Consider the following 18,567-nt stretch of genomic DNA (forward strand, 5'->3'; position numbering starts at 1 on the left):
GTTCCAGAATAATAAGTCTTTTATTAATAGACATCATGAAAATGTCAAACAGTAACAAAGTTTATTTTTAATTCATTTAAAAAACAAACAAAAAGTGGATTAGATTAAGCAAAAATAACTACAATATTTTTTAGTTCACTTAAAAAAACAAAAACAAAGATCAAGCAAAATAACTTAATGAGGGTGACAGAAAGGAAGGTGGCGCTTGGTGGGGTGTAAACATGGCCGACATTATGCCTATTAAGCTGACTTTCCAGCCACGTTATGAACATCAAGAGTATCGGGAGCACACTTGGACAGCTAGAAGTTGTTCATTGTTCACTAACTACATTTGAGGACTTCTTTTGTAGTCGGCAAGCTAAATTACTGATTGACCCTCCAGCCCCGTTCCTCTGCACAAAATGGCGGGCGACACAAAGCAAAGAGCCAAAATGAAGCAGACAGAAAAAGAACAGTGACGCACTGTCGGAAAACAAGATCAAACAGGCTATATACACAGGGGATGGCTGTCATAATGTGTGCCTTTGTCAATAATACAGATACTGTATTTTGGGGACTGTATGTTGCACTTTTTTCCATTGTTAAGCTGATCATGCGACTTCTACTCAGGTGCGACTTATGTATTAAAAGCTCGAACACCCAAAATCCACGTTGTCTAATCGTGTTGACATTCGGAACATTACCACCGCATTTACACTGACAGTACTGCACCAATAGTATCTGCCAACCGCCAAAAGAACGTACAAGAAACGGAAGCAGAACAAGAACTAGAAGACGAAGAAGAACTGTAGTCATGTCAACCAATGTGTGCTGCAACTCTGCTGCCGCCGCTAACGTGCTGTCCAGTCTCCGCTACCACAAGGATTTACGATTTACAGCAGCAAAAGGTGCAATAAGTGACTAGCATTCCACGTTTGGCCGCAATGCAATGCAGGATTTTAGTTGAGGTAAACCATTTCAAACTAAAAGTCCTATTTTTTTTTTTCAAGTCACAAGCAGAGGTTTCAAACGCAACTGGAACTTATTTGCTGCCGTCAACATAGAGTGCGTTCGGAAATTCACTCTGACACCCCAACACGCCACTCTGTGTGTGTGTGTTTGGAAAGGTAGAGCGTTCCCCCTTCCTAATGCAGCATATAAAACAGGGCTCTCCAACTGTGGTACTCGAGGGGCTGTTCACTTGAACGTGTTGGAGGAGGGAGACATCGAAAACATTGTGCGGACAGGGGCCCTCGAGGACCGGAGTTGGTGAACCTTGCTCTAAAGCAATCAGCAGCTCGTGCTTGAATCGTTTCATTTCCTTGCCCATCCCTGCATTCCTTTTTGGGGCACTCAGATAACCGGACAACAATGCTCTGAGTTTCCACACAGTCAGAGTGAAAGCTGTGCATCATCAGAGTATATTTCGAAACGCACCCACGATCAGAGGACGGGAATTTTGGGGGCGAGTCCGAGCTCTACTGTTCTTGTTCTGTGTTTGTAAAATACATTTCCCCCCCAAAACTTACACTTAGGGGCAACTTATGTTTTTTTTTCTTCTTCACGATGCATTGTTTGACTGGTACGACACATACTCCAACGCAACATATAGTCCGAAAAATACAGTCGATCATTGTGATTGGGTTTTTTTTTTCTTCCTTTTGCAAATCCAGCTGCTCAGTACATAAAATGTTCCCTAAAGGAGAAGTGTGGTGCTTTTTAACAAACAAGAGAAGGAAACTAAATTGTCCCGCTGGCGTCGCTTCCGCTTGACGCAGTTGACGATGGCGCAACAAGGTGCCGGGCAGGAGGTCTTAGTACGCTGTACAGTAGTGTGTTGTAGATGTTTGTGTGCATGTGTGGGCGTGTTCACGTGGGTCTCCCTCAGGCCTCGCTCTCGCCGGCCGACGAGGTGTTCTGCACCTCCTCCTCCAGGATGGGCACGATCAGGTTGTCCTTGGACATCAGGTTGTACTTCATCACGAAGCGTGTGAAGCGGTGACACAGGAACGTTTCATTCTGCCGGCGCACAAAGAAAAAAAGGGATCTCAATTTTGTCACAAATGTATTTAAAATCCCTTCAAATGTACTGATGTGATGTACTTTCATTACCGGTATTTTTTTCACTACAAACATATACTGTACGTGTGTGTAATAACAGCCGGATCTAGCTTACCGTCTATGTTACACACACACACCGTCCATAAATGACATATTCCAGGGTGACGCATGTATCTCAAATGACCATATATTTATTTGATTTCTTTTTAGTTTTTTAATTTCCACTTACCAGCTGTGAGTATCGTAAGTGGATTGAATTGTTTACAACTGTTTAAGTGTCAACCAAGATAGCATTTAGCTGTCCATACACTGACCGTCGGTCACCAGACTACGGAGCCCACCAGGGGACATCACGAGAATATTTAAGATTGCGTTATAAGGCAATACCATTGCGTTTTTTGGAAAACATTTGCGTTATAACGGAATAGGTTTTCAGCTTTTATTGCTTTATTTTGCAAGAAAAATAATTTTTGCAAAATAACGCAAGGTTATTTTAGGAGGAAAACGAAGGACTTCCACTTCCGGGTCGTAGCTTAACGTGAACGGCGGCTTTGCCATGAGCATGAATGACGGTTTGGAGAGATTTTCTTCGCTCTAGAGATGTCCCAGACAAGGACATACTTTGTATCCAAAGGATAAATTATGTACTAAATGTTAACAGTTAGGTAACAAAACAAAAGTGTTGGGCAGGCAGTTGATCAAGGCGGCTCTGTGGTATTGCAGAAGAGAAGAGTGGTCTTTCTTTTAAAAATAACCCAACACAACACGTCAGTTGGTCCTTAGGTACCGGTTAGGGCTGACGAAAACCTGCTTCCGTCCTTGCTTAGTCCATCCTTTTTACAAAACTTCTCGTCCTCCGTCCCCAAAATGGGTGTCTGTCCGGGTTTTGAAGAAGAAGCAATTTAAAATATAAACAAGAGCTATTGTTCACAAACACTGTCTAACCAGTACAGATTTATAATATTTTATGTAGAATATTGTCAAATTATCAAGTTTTTTGATAGAGTTGTTGTTTTTTTTTTTTTAGCCCATATCGCCCACTCCTACTCCAGAGTGGAATATTTCCTGATTACACTTTTTTTTCTTTATTTCTACTTTGATGATAAAATTATATTTTACCAAAATCCCAAATTAACCATCAAGATTAGATTACGACAAAAACAGTTAAAGCGGAAGTCAACCCAAACATATTTTTTCAGGAAAATGTTCCCAGCAGGCCCACTAGTTCAAACACGGCATTCTGATTAATTTTACGCTTGTGGAATATAAATTAAGCAGCAAAATGCACTCGTTTTTAGCCATCTCTGGGGGCGGACATTTTGTCTTCTGTCGACTGAAAACGACATCACAACTGCTCACAACGACCAATCACGGCTGACCTGTTATCTGAGTCTGAGCCGTGATTGGTCGTTATGAGCAGTTGTGATGTTATTTTCCGTCGACAGAAGACAAAATGGCCGCCCCCGGAGATGGCTAAAAACGAGTGGATTAAAACTTATTCCACAAACGCAATATTTATCAGAATGCCGTGTTTCAACTAGTGGGCCTGCATAGAACATATTCTTATATGTAAAAATATGTTTGGGTTGACTTCCGCTTTAAAATTACTCTTAATATAAAGTAGGTCTGAATTGACCTTCTGAAAAGTATTTCCATCAACTTTTCAACAATTTTCTCATTCATTGTGATGCACCTGTATAACTGCGCTAAATAAATTTCCCAAGCAAACGCACCTCATATTTGTCAAATATTTGACGGTGGTGGAAGTAGGCGTGAGAGAATATCCTATAGATGCGGCGACACACCGAGCCCAGCTTGGCCACCGACGACTCCTTGATGCTCACCCTGGAAATGCAAATCCGATGATTAGCTCAGCATGAACACATTAAGGATATGCGCAAGAAAGCCACCTGCTGGGGAAGTATTTGTTGCTATTGAGAAGACAGGCAGCTCCGTCCAGCGTGTGCCTGGTGTAGTCGATGGCGGGGCACTGCAAATGTTTCAAACACACACAATAGTTAACACAAGATGGTCAGTGAGTACAGGGCTTCGGCGGTGGACTGGACACAGTTGTGGATTCACCTCTTTGGGGGTCTTATGGGCGGCGCATAAGAAGATCCATTGCTCGGTGGCCGTCATCTGGGTGCATGTGTCTGGATGGCACTCGCTCTGGAAGCCCAACACCAACATCACCAGAGCGCATGTGAAGCCTAATGGCAGTTTCTGGGCACCTACCTGCAGTTTGACTGCTAGTCCGTTGAGCTCCAAGCAGAACTGCCTACAATTGAAACACACAAAGACACATGACGGCAGCGTTTACTTACAACGCAACCATGTACCGCAAACCATCGTCTATCACTAAACTATTCATAACTAACGCAATAGAATTCATAACCACAGTAAATATTTGGACAAAAAAAGGCCATAAATATAAACAGAGTCCTAACAGCTTAAGACAAGGTGAATTCAATTCCTTTTAAGACTTTCATTTGAAATTTAAGACCAACTTCCCAATAGTCCCAATGTTACGCTACAGTACATAAATGATGTGCATCTACTCTTGAGTCACAATTAAAAGGACACCCCTGGAATTAAAGTATATTATCACCATACTCATACCTGAGGTGCTCATATTTCCACACCCCCTCATCCTGACCCTCTGGGGGTTCCAGGATTTTGTCGATATTGGAGCAATCTGAGCGGATGTTTTGCTGAATGTACTGTAACATACACACAAAAATAAGACACAGAAAAGCACTCAAACTGCTCAGGAAACAGCATAGTGACCGTTTGTTTTTCCTTAACAGGAATTAAAGACATAATTCTGACCAGCAAGGAGTTACACAAACATATGATCTACTGTATGCCCCCCCCCCCCATTCTTGTTCCATTAAAAACACTCATGGCATTTTTATCTTGTCTTGGGAAGGGAGTGGAATGCTTTTTGAAACACACACGCACACGCACATAGGTATGTGCTCACACACCTGTTGAACAGCCAGGGTGCTGTCCATCTCATCAAATGACTCATCCGGCCAGTTGTAGAAATCCTACAGAGGAATGACGTATTCGTGACAAAACAAATGCTTCAAAATAATACCAATACGGACACGAGATACAGTCGCTACAAAAGCAAACACACGCGAGAAATATACAAACACGCCCGTTGAGAAATGCGTTTGCGTCCAATTTATGACTCATGACTACAAAGTTAGCTTGGGGCGAGCTAATAGCCTCAACCTGCTTCCTGCAAAGCTAACACATTCGGAGAGGCTTTATGTTGGCAATAAAGCGACTGCTGTTTCTACACATGTATTTTTTCTATTTGGCTATGCAAACAAGAGTGTTTGTACAGTCAAATCTACCAAGTCAGACAGGGGCGAGTGATGTGGAGTCACTCCAGAAAGTAGACGAAGGAAATGCTAACGTCAGCTAGCTGCCTAGCATCAGCGCTAGCCCTTCAGACTGGAAGCTCGCGATCGACAATTTCGATTTAAGTCCAGCGGTAAAACTACGCCAGTCGGGTAGGGCCATTTGACGTCATGTCGGTGTTTCATTTTAAGCGATACTGGCCCCTGCTCGGTGGCCGAGAACGCACCTTTGCCTTGGTTCCAGGCCGGTTCCTCCTGAGAACTGCAGTACCCTCCGCCATGACCATCTCGACAGAATATCCGGAGGTGGGCCAGCCGCTGGGTTGTAGTGGCGGACCGAAGCACAACCGAAACCAACGTCGAAATACTTTAAATAAATATTGTATTACTGTGACTGTACCAAGTTGAATACAATTATTCCATGTATGTACTTCTAATTGTGTTACACCCACGTATTCTTTATACTACAAACGAAACTATTCCATGAATTCTCTGTTTACGACGGAGTACCAGCGGCGGCGACTATTCTGTACGTAAGTCGGAACGACGCCGTTGTAATGTAACAATAAACGCAGTAGTTAAGTCACAACTGCAGTCATGTACATATTTGTATGGAAAACACTTGAAGGACGTAAGAATAAAACAGTCAACATAAAAACAGTATCGGATTTCTTGTACTATGCGTTGTTCGTAACATCGAAATGCCGTATGTTGAATCCGGGACCCTTTGTAGTCATTCATTATAAATGAATTGTTTTCCAGGCTAATTTATGTGTGTTTTGTTAATACTGTATAAGGACGTAGTTATGCAATGTTAATGTGGTTGGTAAAACATTTTAATGCATGCAACCAATGTCCATACTTTTTAAAATGTAAATCCAACAGACTTTTTTTTCTTTGTTGAAGGGTGCTATTATATATATAGTTCGAAAATAACATTTACTTATTTTTTTTTCATTATTGTATTATTTTAATTTGTCTTTTATCATTTATGTACAGCACTTCCTTACAGCTGCGGTAGTTGTGCAGTGCCGTATGAATAAAGTTGAGGTGAGTTTTAATTAAATTATATGACATTTAAATTAAGGATGGAATTTCAAATTGCTTAAATTAAAAAAATTAAGAAACAAAAGCAAACAGAGTCCAGCTGAGGATTGAACTCACACCAGAAAAAACACCCAACTCCTTTTACCCATGAAGCAGTTTGTGCTAACCAGTTGGCCACCCAGTCACCATAGATCACAGGTGTCAAACTGAAGGGCCCGGGGTCAAATCTGACCCACCACTGGCCCACAAAAGCAAATCATGGGCATCGACTTCCTGTTTCTTGCTAAAATGCCAATATTGCAAATTGTCTAAGGTAAAAAAAAAAAATGGAGACTATTTTGTTACCAATCGTCCTGTAAAAGAGAGAAAGTCAACACCCCAAAATTATTTGTAATAATGTTCTATGCGCCGTCACTGGTCTAAACATGGCATTCTGATTAATATTGTTTTTGGAATATAGGTTAAGCAGTAAAATCCACCTGTATTTGTTCATTCACGGTACGGCCATTTTGTTACTTCTGTCAACTGAAAATGACATCACAGTTGCTTTGGGCTCAGATAACTCATGGCTCAGTCGTTACCTGAGCAACTCTGTCATTTTCAGTCAACAGAAGTGACAAAATGGCCACCCCCTGAGATGGTTAAAAAAAAAAGGGGTTGATTTTACTGCTTTACTCATATTCCACAAGCACAATATCAGAATGCCATGTTTAGACTAGTGACGGCGCATCGAACATTACTAATCATTTTTTGGGGGTGACTTACCCTTTAAAATGTATTAATATTTTCTGTTTTTACTCGTCAATAACTTTATTCTATTCATTCTGATGATCTAAAATAGACAGGCATATATTTTGAAGTGATTTTTATTTCTTTTTGTCCCTTTCAATTTGACTCAGCTGGGCAGTAGGGTGGCACCCTTGCGCAGGCTATTGATGAGCCACCACTGCAACCCTAAAACTAAATAAACACATCCTCAGAGGAAGTGCTCTAAATAGCCCCAAGACTCAAAATATCAAATATTTGTTCAATCTGTCAGTCATATTTTTCATGTCAGTCCTGTGTAACAACAATTTGCAACATAGTTACAAGCTTTATGATTTAAGTGTCTTTTTTTTAGTTAACACCAATAAGTGATCATGAAACACAGTGTACATGGAGACAAAAGCCAATGGCCCATTTTTTATTATTGTAACAAAATGTGATTAGAATTATTTACAGTTGGCATAACACAGAAAAAAAAACTGACATGATTTCTTCTTTTCTCTTGCACGTCTTGCCTTAATCCACATATTTGCCCAGGATGTCTCCATCGCGGAACAGGAAGTACTCCTACATGGCAAAATGAGACCATAAAGTATTAAATGCAAGAAAACTATAAAAAGCTTGATTAGACAAAAAAAAAAAAAAAAAAGGCACCATACCTTATCGTCTAAAGTGACTTTAGTTCCACCATACTCTGGTAGGAGGACCTTCTCACCGACCTTCACACTGACGGGCTGTAAATTTCCTTTCTGCCAAGAAAAACATCAACAGTTTAGTTGGGGTGGGTATATTACTCACAAGATCAAAAACACAGCACCAGACCCTGAACCTCTTCATCACATTCTGACCTGGTTGACATTTCCGGGTCCGACTGCCAAAACTGTGGCCTGCAGCACTTTGCCTTGTGACTTCTCAGGCAGCATGATCCCGCCCTTGGTCACCGTCTCCGCCGTGAAACGCTCCACCAGCACGCGGTCGAACAGGGGCAGAAATTTTCTGAAGGCCTGCAGAATGACAGAACATCGTGTCACTGGATCAGGAAGAATAAATAAATATCTAACCACTCCAATAACCAAGCAAGTCTACTCAGGCTGTAGTACTTTAGACTGTAGGCTTTAGTAACATTTACCGAACGAAACAATAGCAAAATGATGCAAAAAAAGGTGACCCAATTGTACATTGTAGTTTTATTTTCAGAAGAATACATTAGAATGTATTGTTTTTAATAAAAATGTATTAGTGTTTCGATAAGTGTAACATTACCAGACAAATTCATATCATAAAATAATCATCTTTTCCTACAATTTTAACAAATCATATGCCAAAAGGTTGACTATGACTGAATGTGAAAAAGGATAACCTGACAAGATAGATGCTTATCTTCATTTTTTTAAACCAGAACTTTCATGTAAAACAACTTTGTTCTGTATTACTTTTTTGAGCTCGTATTGTGACTTAATTCTCTTAATACTGTAAAATCACAAGTTTTCTTATAACATAAAAGTATAGTTGTTGTTATACTACAGTTCTCTTCTTGAAAAAATGTATTACAAAACATTTGGAATTTTGCCTTGTGAAATTACACTGCAACATGCGTTTACCCCCTCCCCCCCGGTAAATAAACTACAACTTCATACTCATCAAAAATATGTTCTGAGAAATTACAACTTTTTACTTGCTCCCTTCAATTATTTTGACTTTGTTTTCCAGTTGATATCACTTTATTCTTGTAATTTTTCTTAGTTTATTTTCCGTGTGGCCCAGAAGAGCTTTATACAAAATGCGACAGACTAAAAAAAGAACAACAGCACTGAGTCATTTGGTTAAACAAAACTAAGCTGTTAATGTATTTTCCCCATCAACAAACAGGAGGCTTTATTAACTTGGTGCCAACTGAATGATATTTCAAATTATTTTAGGTTGTTGTCATATTTGCACAAGCTTGGTTTTGGTTAAAAAGGTCACTAAAATTGGCCATGAGGAATGATTAACATGACTGCATGGTTGGCTGGAAGTGGGTGGAGGAGGGGGAGGCACATGACAAAAGTTAGCCAAGTGAGCAAAATAAAAGTCAGCTTGTCTTCATTTTGGATTTAGCTGGCAATTTGACTCAAGGGACATTAGCTAGCTGTAAAAGCGTTCGGCTAGGCACAGCAGATGTTCACATGACATTGACTCAAGGTCGATTGGGGAGAGGAGGGGGAGTTGGTTAAAGTCTATGGGGGTCGCTCCATTTGAACTGCAAACAAGAAACTAAGGAATTTGTTTCACAGTAGACATTCCATGGATATAAGTTTGTTTTCTTTAGGAGAAAATGTTAATCCAACTCTCCAATAGGATGCTCAAGTAGTATAATGGGTATAATTTCTCCCTACGTGGTTCTCTTCTTCAAATGAACAGTGACAACACGTGCATTAGTAATTAACCTTTGTATAATATCCTAAATTAACCTATGTATATTAAAACTTTAATAAAGTAAAACTGCTAACACGATGAAAACATCTAATTTACACTTAATGGAGAGGAAACCGTTACTTTGCTTCATTTTATCAGTACCACTGGAGTACTGTATTAAAAACCTCATGTTTCATTTACAGTAATGCTCATACTGAGCAGCTAAATGTTTTTTTATGTAAAAAAAAATTCCTGTCTGTAGTTATCACATTTTCCCCGATCTTTGCCATCACCGATACCCTTCTGATGGGGAATCACACACAAAACAGCCAAACAAAAACAAACACCAAGTAATTTCATGCAGATTATATCATTGAATTACGATGGAAATGAATAACGTCGTTAACAAGTGGTTGCAGATTATTATAGTTACATCCACTCCAATTAACACATGGTGTTCATTCATTAGCCCGCGGGTTAAGATACCTACACATTATACATCCCCCTTGTCATGCTTATTTTGACGTTTAACAAGTATTACGAGTCAATTGTTTCCTCAGTTGCATGACCTTGTCAATGACTGGTTATGGAAGCTAACATTACATGCTGCTAGATGCTAGCCGGCAAATATATTAGCATGATAGCTAGGAGGCTTACGAACGACAGCAATATGTTTAACTTTACGTAATCAATCACTAATATATAAACAGTTGTGTGCAGTCTTACCATGGCTTAATTTGTGACGTCTGTAGGTCGACGACGTGTGAATTCCACTCGCGGTTGTTCTCGGAGAGCGTGGATGTGACAACCTGATCAAGGGAAATCGCTCCACGTGAGGAAACGTCCAGAAGGCTTGTGCGCATGCGCCCTGGGTGCGACCTTAACGTGCTCTGCAGCGAGAAAATTCCATATTGTTTCGTGCTAAATCAAAACAATTTCTTTTTTTTTTACAACCGGATGTCAACGTCAACTATTATTTTAATAATTTTGATGAGGAATAAAATTATACGCCCCTATTTTTGCTTTTTAATCGATTTCCGCATTGAGCAACATTGCACAATGTCAACTTTGACCTCTGTTTTTTTTCCTCCAATAGCGCAGGAGAAATTTCTGGAAAGTCAGCCCCGGAACGAGCATTTATCTAGCCAAACTCAACGTTTCTGAAGTTAAAGGGTAATGTGGCATCGTTGTTGTCATTTGTCTAATATAAAATAATGATTGCGATTGAAGTGTGGAATAATGAGCCCAAAAAGGCGACTAAAATGACTTTTTAATGCCAGGTATGATGATATTCAGAATCCGGGGCGTGCCGGCAAAGTACCCGGATGTGGATAGGCCATGTGCACTTCCATCCAGTCAGCCTTCACCTCCAGTCGTTATATCACCTCGTCTGACAGACGTGCCTCCTCCGTAGCCGCTCCGACAACACACGCCGCGCAAGTAAGTGTTAAAAATCTTTCAATTATCTTATGCTATCATCGTCACCTAAAATTATTTGCGACTACACCGGCTCATAACGAAACAATGTGCTTAGACGAGAAGATAAAAATGTGATTAGCTAGCTAGCTGTACTTGCTTCTTGCTAACAGATTTTACCACTTATCTGCAAGGGCACAGTCATTTAAATTTATGTTTCGGGCTTAAATAAATATCCTAAACGTAGATATTGTTACACCAGAGGGTCCACAAAAAATACTAATGTTATTGTGTCGAACGTGGTGGATATCATGTGTAGGAAGCGTGACTTCAATTTGGCGACTGATTATTGCTTTCTAGAAGGGGATAATAGTTGTGCTATAGTGGTGGTGGTTCATCAAGCGTGGAGAGATGGAGAGGCACTTCGTGCGCATGCGTTCTTACTATTTGACCTTGTGACGCACGACCGTGCACCAGGACACGTGGGTTGGGGAGTTAGCAATGTCATGTTCATCAATTATCTCTATACGCGTTAATACAAAAGGCAGCAGAGACTGGGTTTGGGTGAGAAGTAATTAACTTGGAGCAGTGGTACAAATGTATTTCAATAGTATGTGTATTTCCAATTTACCCAAATTTAAAAGTAATATTAATGAACCAATCAGTTGTGTTGTTTCCGAACTGGAATTCTTAAAGTGTAAATTCATTCATTCATTCATTCGATTCCTGTACTGCCAATGGCCAGAAAGGGTCTGTTCTGTTTGGTGGAATGGACAAATGGGTTTACCGGGGGACAATGATTGCTTACTTGTACTTTGCTTCCAGTCATGACTCGGCAAGCATGTCTATTTTTTCTGTTTTAAATTTTACCCTACCACTATCACACAATGGTAGTTGTTAATATCAGAGCTGGGCATTGCCTAACCGTCACAAAGTTACTGTCTGTATATTTAGCAACATTGGAACCACGTGGGTCGGCTAAATATCCAGACGGGAACTTCGTGACGGTTAGGCGATGCCCAACTCTGGTTAATATGCCACTTTTTTCTTTGTTTCCACAGACATGTTTCGTCTCCCCACAATCATGAAGCAGGTGAGGCCAGTGTGCCGGACGCTAGCGCCTCACCTCATGCGCGCATACGCCAAAGATGTCAAATTTGGCGCAGACGCCCGCGCCCTCATGCTGCAAGGTGTTGACTTGTTGGCCGATACCGTCGCCGTTACCATGGGCCCGAAGGTATGAGATTACAGCAAATGCATATGTTTAGTCACTTAGAGTTATTGGAGAAAAACAAAAACTAATATTAATTCAAATAAATGATTTTGTCTGTCGCAGGGCCGCACAGTCATCATTGAGCAGAGCTGGGGCAGCCCGAAGGTGACCAAGGATGGCGTGACAGTGGCCAAGAGCATCGATTTGAAGGACAAGTATAAGAATATCGGTGCCAAGTTGGTGCAGGACGTGGCCAACAACACCAACGAGGAGGCGGGCGACGGCACCACCACCGCCACCGTGCTGGCGCGCGCCATCGCCAAAGAAGGCTTCGACACTATCAGCAAGGGCGCCAACCCGGTGGAGATCCGCCGCGGCGTCATGATGGCCGTCGAAACCGTCATCAATGAGCTCAAGCGTCTTTCCAAGCCAGTCACTACGCCTGAGGAGATTGCACAAGTGGGTGTTCATTAATGAGAAGAATGTCAAACTTTTACTTTACACATATAGACTAAATTACATTTTGGTGATGTGTTTTTTTTTTTTTTTTTTTTAGGTTGCCACCATATCAGCCAATGGCGACACAGAGATTGGAAATGTCATTTCCAATGCCATGAAGAAAGTCGGTCGCAAAGGTGTCATCACTGTGAAGGTCAGCAACTTTTTGCGTCAGTATGCGGGCAGCGCTCCGTATTTGGACCCAGAAACTTTTTTTTATTGTTTTTTTATATTTTATTATCATCCCTATCGAACCTTTGAAGCATCCTCAATCAAATAATCTGTAAGGGTGAGAGGCAGTAGAAAAAGACCTACGGTATGAGAATGGGATACAATTTAAAACCAAAGGCTATTCTAACATGCCGCAAAGAAATTCAAGCAGAAAGTCCAAAACTGAACAAGTTTAGGGTGCAACAATTGTGAAGATACTATCAAATAAGGGGGTGCTTTGTTAAAATGTAACTTGACCCAATAAGATGTGTTTGACTGAATTAGCTGTGAGTTTAGTAAACATGATTTCCTAATACTGCAAATGCAACGAATGACCATTTTCAGTTCTTTGCAACCTACAGCATAAAACTGTATTTTAATGTCAATAAATGTGTTTTATTCTATAAATGGTCTTCCTTGCACTCTTCCAGGATGGAAAAACACTTCATGATGAGTTGGAGGTCATTGAGGGTATGAAATTTGACCGAGGTTACATCTCCCCGTACTTCATCAACACGGCCAAAGGTAGGAAGCCTGCTTTTTTTGGCCAACCCAACTGCAAAACAAACTACTGTGAAATTGCCTTGAATGACACAATATTGACTGTAAATTGCAACTGCGCAGGTCAGAAATGTGAGTTCCAGGATGCTTACCTGCTGCTCAGTGAGAAAAAAATCTCTAGCGTGCAGAGCATTGTTCCCGCCCTGGAGATCGCCAACCAGCACCGCAAGCCTCTGGTTATCGTGGCCGAGGATGTGGATGGAGAGGCCCTCAGCACCCTGGTCCTTAACAGGTCAGCTTATTAAAAAAAAAAAGAAAGAAAATTCGAAAGAGTATTCTCAAATATGCTTACATTGGTGTGTTTGTCACTGCGCAGGCTGAAGGTTGGCCTGCAGGTGGTAGCAGTTAAAGCTCCAGGCTTTGGAGACAACAGGAAAAACCAGCTGAAGGATATGGCAATCGCCACCGGGGGCACTGTACGTCCAGTTTTCTCACTTGTTAAGTCAATTCTGACAAAAAACTACTCACCCCTCATAAAACATTAATACATTTTCACAAATCATAACCAGGGCCAATTCCTCTCTGCCTTCCACTGTCGAGTGAATAAGATTGTTGTTAACATGAGGACCACACTTGGCAGCTGCTACTCTTGTTCTTTTTCTTCATTTGTAATTTTTTAGTTGCTAGAATATACCAAAAAGTTTCACATGCACGTCAAAATAAAAGCAGTGCATACTTTAACTTAACTTCTATTTTGACTTTTAAAGGCTGTAAGGGATGGTCAGAGACTGTTGATGTCCAGGTCTTCTGTAAGTCTTCATCCATGAGGTTGTTGGGTTGGGTGGGAAAATAAGCACCAAAAAACAACCTCTGGTGCTACTTTGAGAACCACAACCAAAATTGTGCGCACCCTGCCCCGGTACTGTAACATTCCCACCTGTCATACAAGTGCAAAGAGAAGTTAACCACTATGTAATAAAACTAAGAAAGTGAAACTACTCAACCTTTGAAGGCACATGGCAGATGCCTAATTGGTAAATATCATTTGCTAAAAGATGATCCAATCATTTCAAATCAATTGTGTGAAATCATTCGTGGAATGATTCACACTCAATCAGCTGAATTCTAAGATCAGCCGGCATCTGGTGAACCACATCCTCCTGTTTGTCTGACCTGGTTCGGTGGGCCTTCCCCAGGTGTTCGGCGACGATGCTGTGGGCGTGGCTCTGGAGGACATCCAGGCGCACGACTTCGGCAAGGTGGGCGAGGTGCAGATCACCAAAGACGACACGCTGCTCCTAAAGGGCGCCGGCGCGCCGGCCGACGTGGAGAGGCGGGCGGCCGAGATCGTGGAGCAGCTGGAGAACACCACCAGCGACTACGAGAAGGAGAAGCTCAACGAGCGTCTGGCCAAGCTCTCGGACGGCGTGGCCGTGCTTAAGGTGCTCGTGCCGGTCAGGATGGCCCAATGGTCACGAGCGCCACCATAACGTAAGCGTGTGTCCTGCAGATCGGAGGGACCAGCGACGTGGAGGTCAACGAGAAGAAGGACCGCGTGACGGACGCCCTGAACGCCACACGAGCCGCGGTGGAGGAAGGCATCGTGCCCGGCGGCGGCTGCGCTCTGCTGCGCTGCATTCCCTCCCTGGACGCCATCAAACCTGTCAACGCCGACCAGAAGATTGGTGAGTAAAGAGCACAGTTATGGATGAATCACTGCCTTACAGGAGTTATTTTGGGATGAAATCATCAGTCAGTTGTAGTTTTCTTAACTTGATATATTGATTTCCGATGGCAAGAAATGCAGTGAGAGAATCCCTGTATAGTTGCACTTTGGCATGCACAAATTCACCTGTTAAGCAAGAAGTTTGGTGTCGTTTTGACATCTTGATCTCAAGGAACTATGTTGATGTGAATTGAGGAACTTCTTTTGGACTAAAGTAGTCCTTTGCCACAAGCTTGTCATCTTGGTGCCAAGTAAACAAAGTGAATGGAGCGTCATTTAGACCAAAGTAGTGCTTTGACCTCCTCTTGTGGCTAGCTGTAGACAAAACCTCTTGGGAGTGTGGCGTTTTATTATTCAGGCAACGGAATGTGATGCAGAATGTCTGTGTTCAATACAAACCAGTTTCTCCAGCTTGAAACACGAATAAGAGGAGTGCATATATTGAGGTATTTTATAAAGCTTGCAGAACCATACACCATTAATTTGATTTTCATTGAGATAGGTGAAGATAAAGCAAAATGTCACTTAATTGTTATTGTTCATTATTTTTTTTTCTGCAAACTTAAATGCACCCTCTGCCTGTAGTTGCTGCGAATCTATTGATAGACGTACATAATGACGAAATAACATAAGACTCAATCAAACATTTTTTTTTATATATTCCACTGATATGTTTGTATCAACAAGGTTTTGTTTTTGATACACATCTGGAAACATGGGATCATTTTGACATAGCCAATTTTCTAAACTCAAACCAAACATTTAAAATTGAGTAGCACTGAAATTGCTTTTTACCAAAGAAAACTATTTTGATGTACAATAATCCCTCGTTTATCTCGGTTAATGGGGACCAGAACCCCTCGCAATGTTTACGCCTCTATTATGCGAAGTTAGCAAAATTGTTTGAGCTTGAGGAAATGATCCCTCTGCTGGTTGGATTGTTGACATGGCTCCCACCCTTCTAAATACTTGTTAGACAACAAATGTAACTTTAAAAATGCAAAATGAAGAATAAATGCCTCGCAGCAGGCTGTGAGTGGAACGTGAGCTACAACGCAGGCAGCGGACGATTCCGACGGAACGTTGGCCAACTAACTACGTTAGTTTGAATTTTTATCATAAAATTGGCGTACCTTGACTCTAATCCTGCTGTGCATTTTAACCAAAGGTACATTCCTGGTGTAATGCACTTTTAAATCCTTGTTGTCGTTGTGCAAAGCAAAAGTGTCATTACTTCTGCTGTTGTTGCTGCCTCCTTCTTTTAAAACGAAGAAGTACGGTCGCTGGAAGTAATCATGGCTTAACTTTCTCTTTGCACAATAACATCAACAAGGTTCTTTGGATAAAATGCAACGCAAGATTCTAGTTAAGGGAAGCTGTTTTAAGACAAACTTTAACAAACATCTTAACATTTTATTTGCCGATGTTTCGTCGTGCTTGCCGGGTGGCTGAGCGCGCTCCGCTCGCAACTTCTGGACACAGCCGTTTACTATCCGCTTATCCGGCCCGACTCTGACTAACTGAACGGCACATTTGAATAACGTTATGAGTACCCGAACAGAACCTTGTTCAAAAGGGCTGTTGGTTTGTTAGCGTGGACGAGACTAGCGAGAGGCTGCGATGATGCGCAGCCAGTCAGCTCACGGGATGAATCCACTTATGCTCTCATTGGTCGATCTCGTGCCGGGAACCAATCGCACGCCTTTAATGAGTGCCCGCGGAGATGTACAACGCCTCAGTCAACTCGTCTCTTTGAAATATCGCGTCTTTCCGCAATATGGCTGTCGTTTTCATTTTTTTTGATAAATACTTTTTGAAAACCCACGATGCACTGAGGCCACTAAACTCTAACCACGAAGTGGCGAGGGATTACTGTACTTGACTTGTATTGATTTCTTCGGCAGTTTAGTTAGCAAAATTGTTTTAGCTTGAGGAAGCGTCTGCTGGTTGTGATGTTGAATGAATAAATGTTTTTTGAGCATATGTGAAAAGAACAAGTAAATGGACAAAATTAAACTAACACAAAATTTAAAATAAAATTAGACCGTACAAACTTGAAATGGAGTTAAAAGAAGTAACCCTCTATAACTTGTATGTAGTACTATAGTAATATAATACTAGGTAAGAGATATTGCATACAGTACAGACATATCTTTATTCGTGTCCAATAAAAATGGTTGGATACTTTGTGGAACAAATCTTTACTGCTCTGGTCTAAGCCTTTCTCTCTCTCTCTCTCTCTCTCTCTCGATCAGGTGTGGACATCATCAAGCGGGCACTGCGCATCCCAGCCATGACCATCGCCAAGAACGCCGGCGTAGAGGGCTCGCTGGTGGTGGAGAAGATCCTGCAGGGGCCCGCCGAGGTGGGCTACGACGCCATGCTGGGCGAGTACGTCGACATGGTGGAGAAGGGCATCATCGACCCCACCAAGGTATGGTCTCGTTGGACATTGCAGCGAATCCCCCTGAAATGTTTGGAGCTTCAAGCGGCCTCTCCCTGTGTGCAGGTGGTGCGGACGGCCCTGCTGGACGCGGCGGGCGTGGCCTCGCTGCTCTCGACCGCCGAGGCGGTCGTCACGGAGATCCCCAAGGAAGAGAAGGACATGCCGGCCGGCGGTATGGGTGGCATGGGTGGCATGGGCGGCATGGGTGGAATGGGCGGCGGCATGGGTTTCTAAAAGGCAATGTCCGCCTTACCTCATCGCCCCTTCGTCCCTCCATGACTAAACAAAATGGCGCCTCTGAGACTCTGCAGTCATAACTCACTGAACCCAACCGACAGGAAGTTGGCACTGCGGGTGGTTAACCCTTCAACTTTGCGTACCTGGTGGCGCCATCTTCCAGGAGAAGAACTGCTTGTTTTCCACATCAGTTAATCCACAACATGCTGTAAAATACATGCGACTGTGCGTAGGCGACGGCCATTTTCTTCCACTGTAGGAACTCGGCAGCCAAGTTTACAGGAGCGGCGCCCTCTATGGATCGATTTAATGTTGACCACTTCACTATGAAGTTGATCTTGCTCCAACAGTTAATGTGAGGATTTAGGAATGATGATAACCATCACTGTTTTATACTGTTTGGCTCTGCACCGACTTCCTGCGGTGGAAATCGGTCTCAACTTCCTGTAAAGTTCATATCTTAAAAACAAAAACAAAAAAAGTAACATTATAAAATAAAAAAATCAAGAAGCAGAGATTGATGTGAAGCCAGGAATGTGTTTCTGTCGTTTATATTTGTCATTAATTTTTTTTATATATGTATGTCATGGTTTTTGACCTGCTGATGAAGCAGGTGAGGCTTATTTGATTTAATTAAACCAATTTTTCAAATGATTTAGGTTTCAATGTGATTGCTTGATTGTGATTGGCTAGAGTGCCTACA

At 41.9% G+C, this 18,567-nt stretch overlaps 3 protein-coding genes across 3 annotated transcripts; 1 reads left to right on the plus strand and 2 right to left on the minus strand.

Moving 5' to 3' along the window:
- Position 1: 1 nt before the first annotated feature.
- On the minus strand, positions 2-5,917 carry mob4 (MOB family member 4, phocein). Its single transcript, XM_086051858.1, has 8 exons — positions 5,639-5,917; positions 5,028-5,090; positions 4,660-4,760; positions 4,276-4,318; positions 4,123-4,209; positions 3,951-4,030; positions 3,774-3,885; positions 2-1,998 (listed from the first exon to the last, which is right to left on the minus strand). The coding sequence occupies exons 1-8, from the start codon at positions 5,696-5,698 to the stop codon at positions 1,864-1,866; spliced, it is 681 nt and encodes a 226-aa protein (XP_085907984.1). The 5' UTR covers positions 5,699-5,917; the 3' UTR covers positions 2-1,863.
- A 1,693-nt stretch (positions 5,918-7,610) lies between these two features.
- hspe1 (heat shock 10 protein 1) lies at positions 7,611-10,499 on the minus strand. The gene is made up of 4 exons (XM_086051208.1): positions 10,344-10,499; positions 8,072-8,227; positions 7,883-7,972; positions 7,611-7,790 (listed from the first exon to the last, which is right to left on the minus strand). Exons 1-4 carry the CDS (start codon positions 10,344-10,346, stop codon positions 7,740-7,742), a joined length of 300 nt encoding a protein of 99 aa, XP_085907334.1. The 5' UTR covers positions 10,347-10,499; the 3' UTR covers positions 7,611-7,739.
- A 392-nt stretch (positions 10,500-10,891) lies between these two features.
- On the plus strand, positions 10,892-18,518 carry hspd1 (heat shock 60 protein 1). Its single transcript, XM_086051205.1, has 11 exons — positions 10,892-11,057; positions 12,095-12,270; positions 12,370-12,705; positions 12,803-12,898; positions 13,386-13,479; positions 13,579-13,747; positions 13,832-13,931; positions 14,652-14,897; positions 14,966-15,140; positions 17,437-17,615; positions 17,691-18,518. Exons 2-11 carry the CDS (start codon positions 12,097-12,099, stop codon positions 17,859-17,861), a joined length of 1,740 nt encoding a protein of 579 aa, XP_085907331.1. The 5' UTR covers positions 10,892-11,057; positions 12,095-12,096; the 3' UTR covers positions 17,862-18,518.
- The last annotated feature ends 49 nt before the right edge of the window (positions 18,519-18,567 follow it).

Source organism: Filicampus tigris, chromosome 14 (genome assembly GCF_054856515.1).
Source record: "Filicampus tigris isolate MCC_2025a chromosome 14, RoL_Ftig_1.0, whole genome shotgun sequence".
Lineage (NCBI taxonomy): Eukaryota > Metazoa > Chordata > Actinopteri > Syngnathiformes > Syngnathidae > Filicampus > Filicampus tigris.

What these genes read in the sequence shown, in the direction of transcription:
- hspe1 (XM_086051208.1), bottom strand. An exon ending in GACCCGGAAATGTCAACCAG is followed by an intron (nt 7,973 to 8,071) that starts GTCAGAATGTGA and finishes TTTTCTTGGCAG; the next exon opens with AAAGGAAATTTACAGCCCGT. An exon ending in AAGTCACTTTAGACGATAAG is followed by an intron (nt 7,791 to 7,882) that starts GTATGGTGCCTT and finishes TTTGCCATGTAG; the next exon opens with GAGTACTTCCTGTTCCGCGA.
- hspd1 (XM_086051205.1), top strand. Translation starts at nt 12,097, where the DNA reads ATGTTTCGTCTCCCCACAATCATGAAGCAGGTGAGGCCAGTGTGCCGG. An exon ending in AAGGTGTCATCACTGTGAAG is followed by an intron (nt 12,899 to 13,385) that starts GTCAGCAACTTT and finishes GCACTCTTCCAG; the next exon opens with GATGGAAAAACACTTCATGA. An exon ending in GCATCATCGACCCCACCAAG is followed by an intron (nt 17,616 to 17,690) that starts GTATGGTCTCGT and finishes CCCTGTGTGCAG; the next exon opens with GTGGTGCGGACGGCCCTGCT.
- mob4 (XM_086051858.1), bottom strand. Translation starts at nt 5,698, where the DNA reads ATGGTCATGGCGGAGGGTACTGCAGTTCTCAGGAGGAACCGGCCTGGA. An exon ending in TGGAAATATGAGCACCTCAG is followed by an intron (nt 4,319 to 4,659) that starts GTATGAGTATGG and finishes TTTCAATTGTAG; the next exon opens with GCAGTTCTGCTTGGAGCTCA. An exon ending in GACTAGCAGTCAAACTGCAG is followed by an intron (nt 4,210 to 4,275) that starts GTAGGTGCCCAG and finishes TTGGGCTTCCAG; the next exon opens with AGCGAGTGCCATCCAGACAC.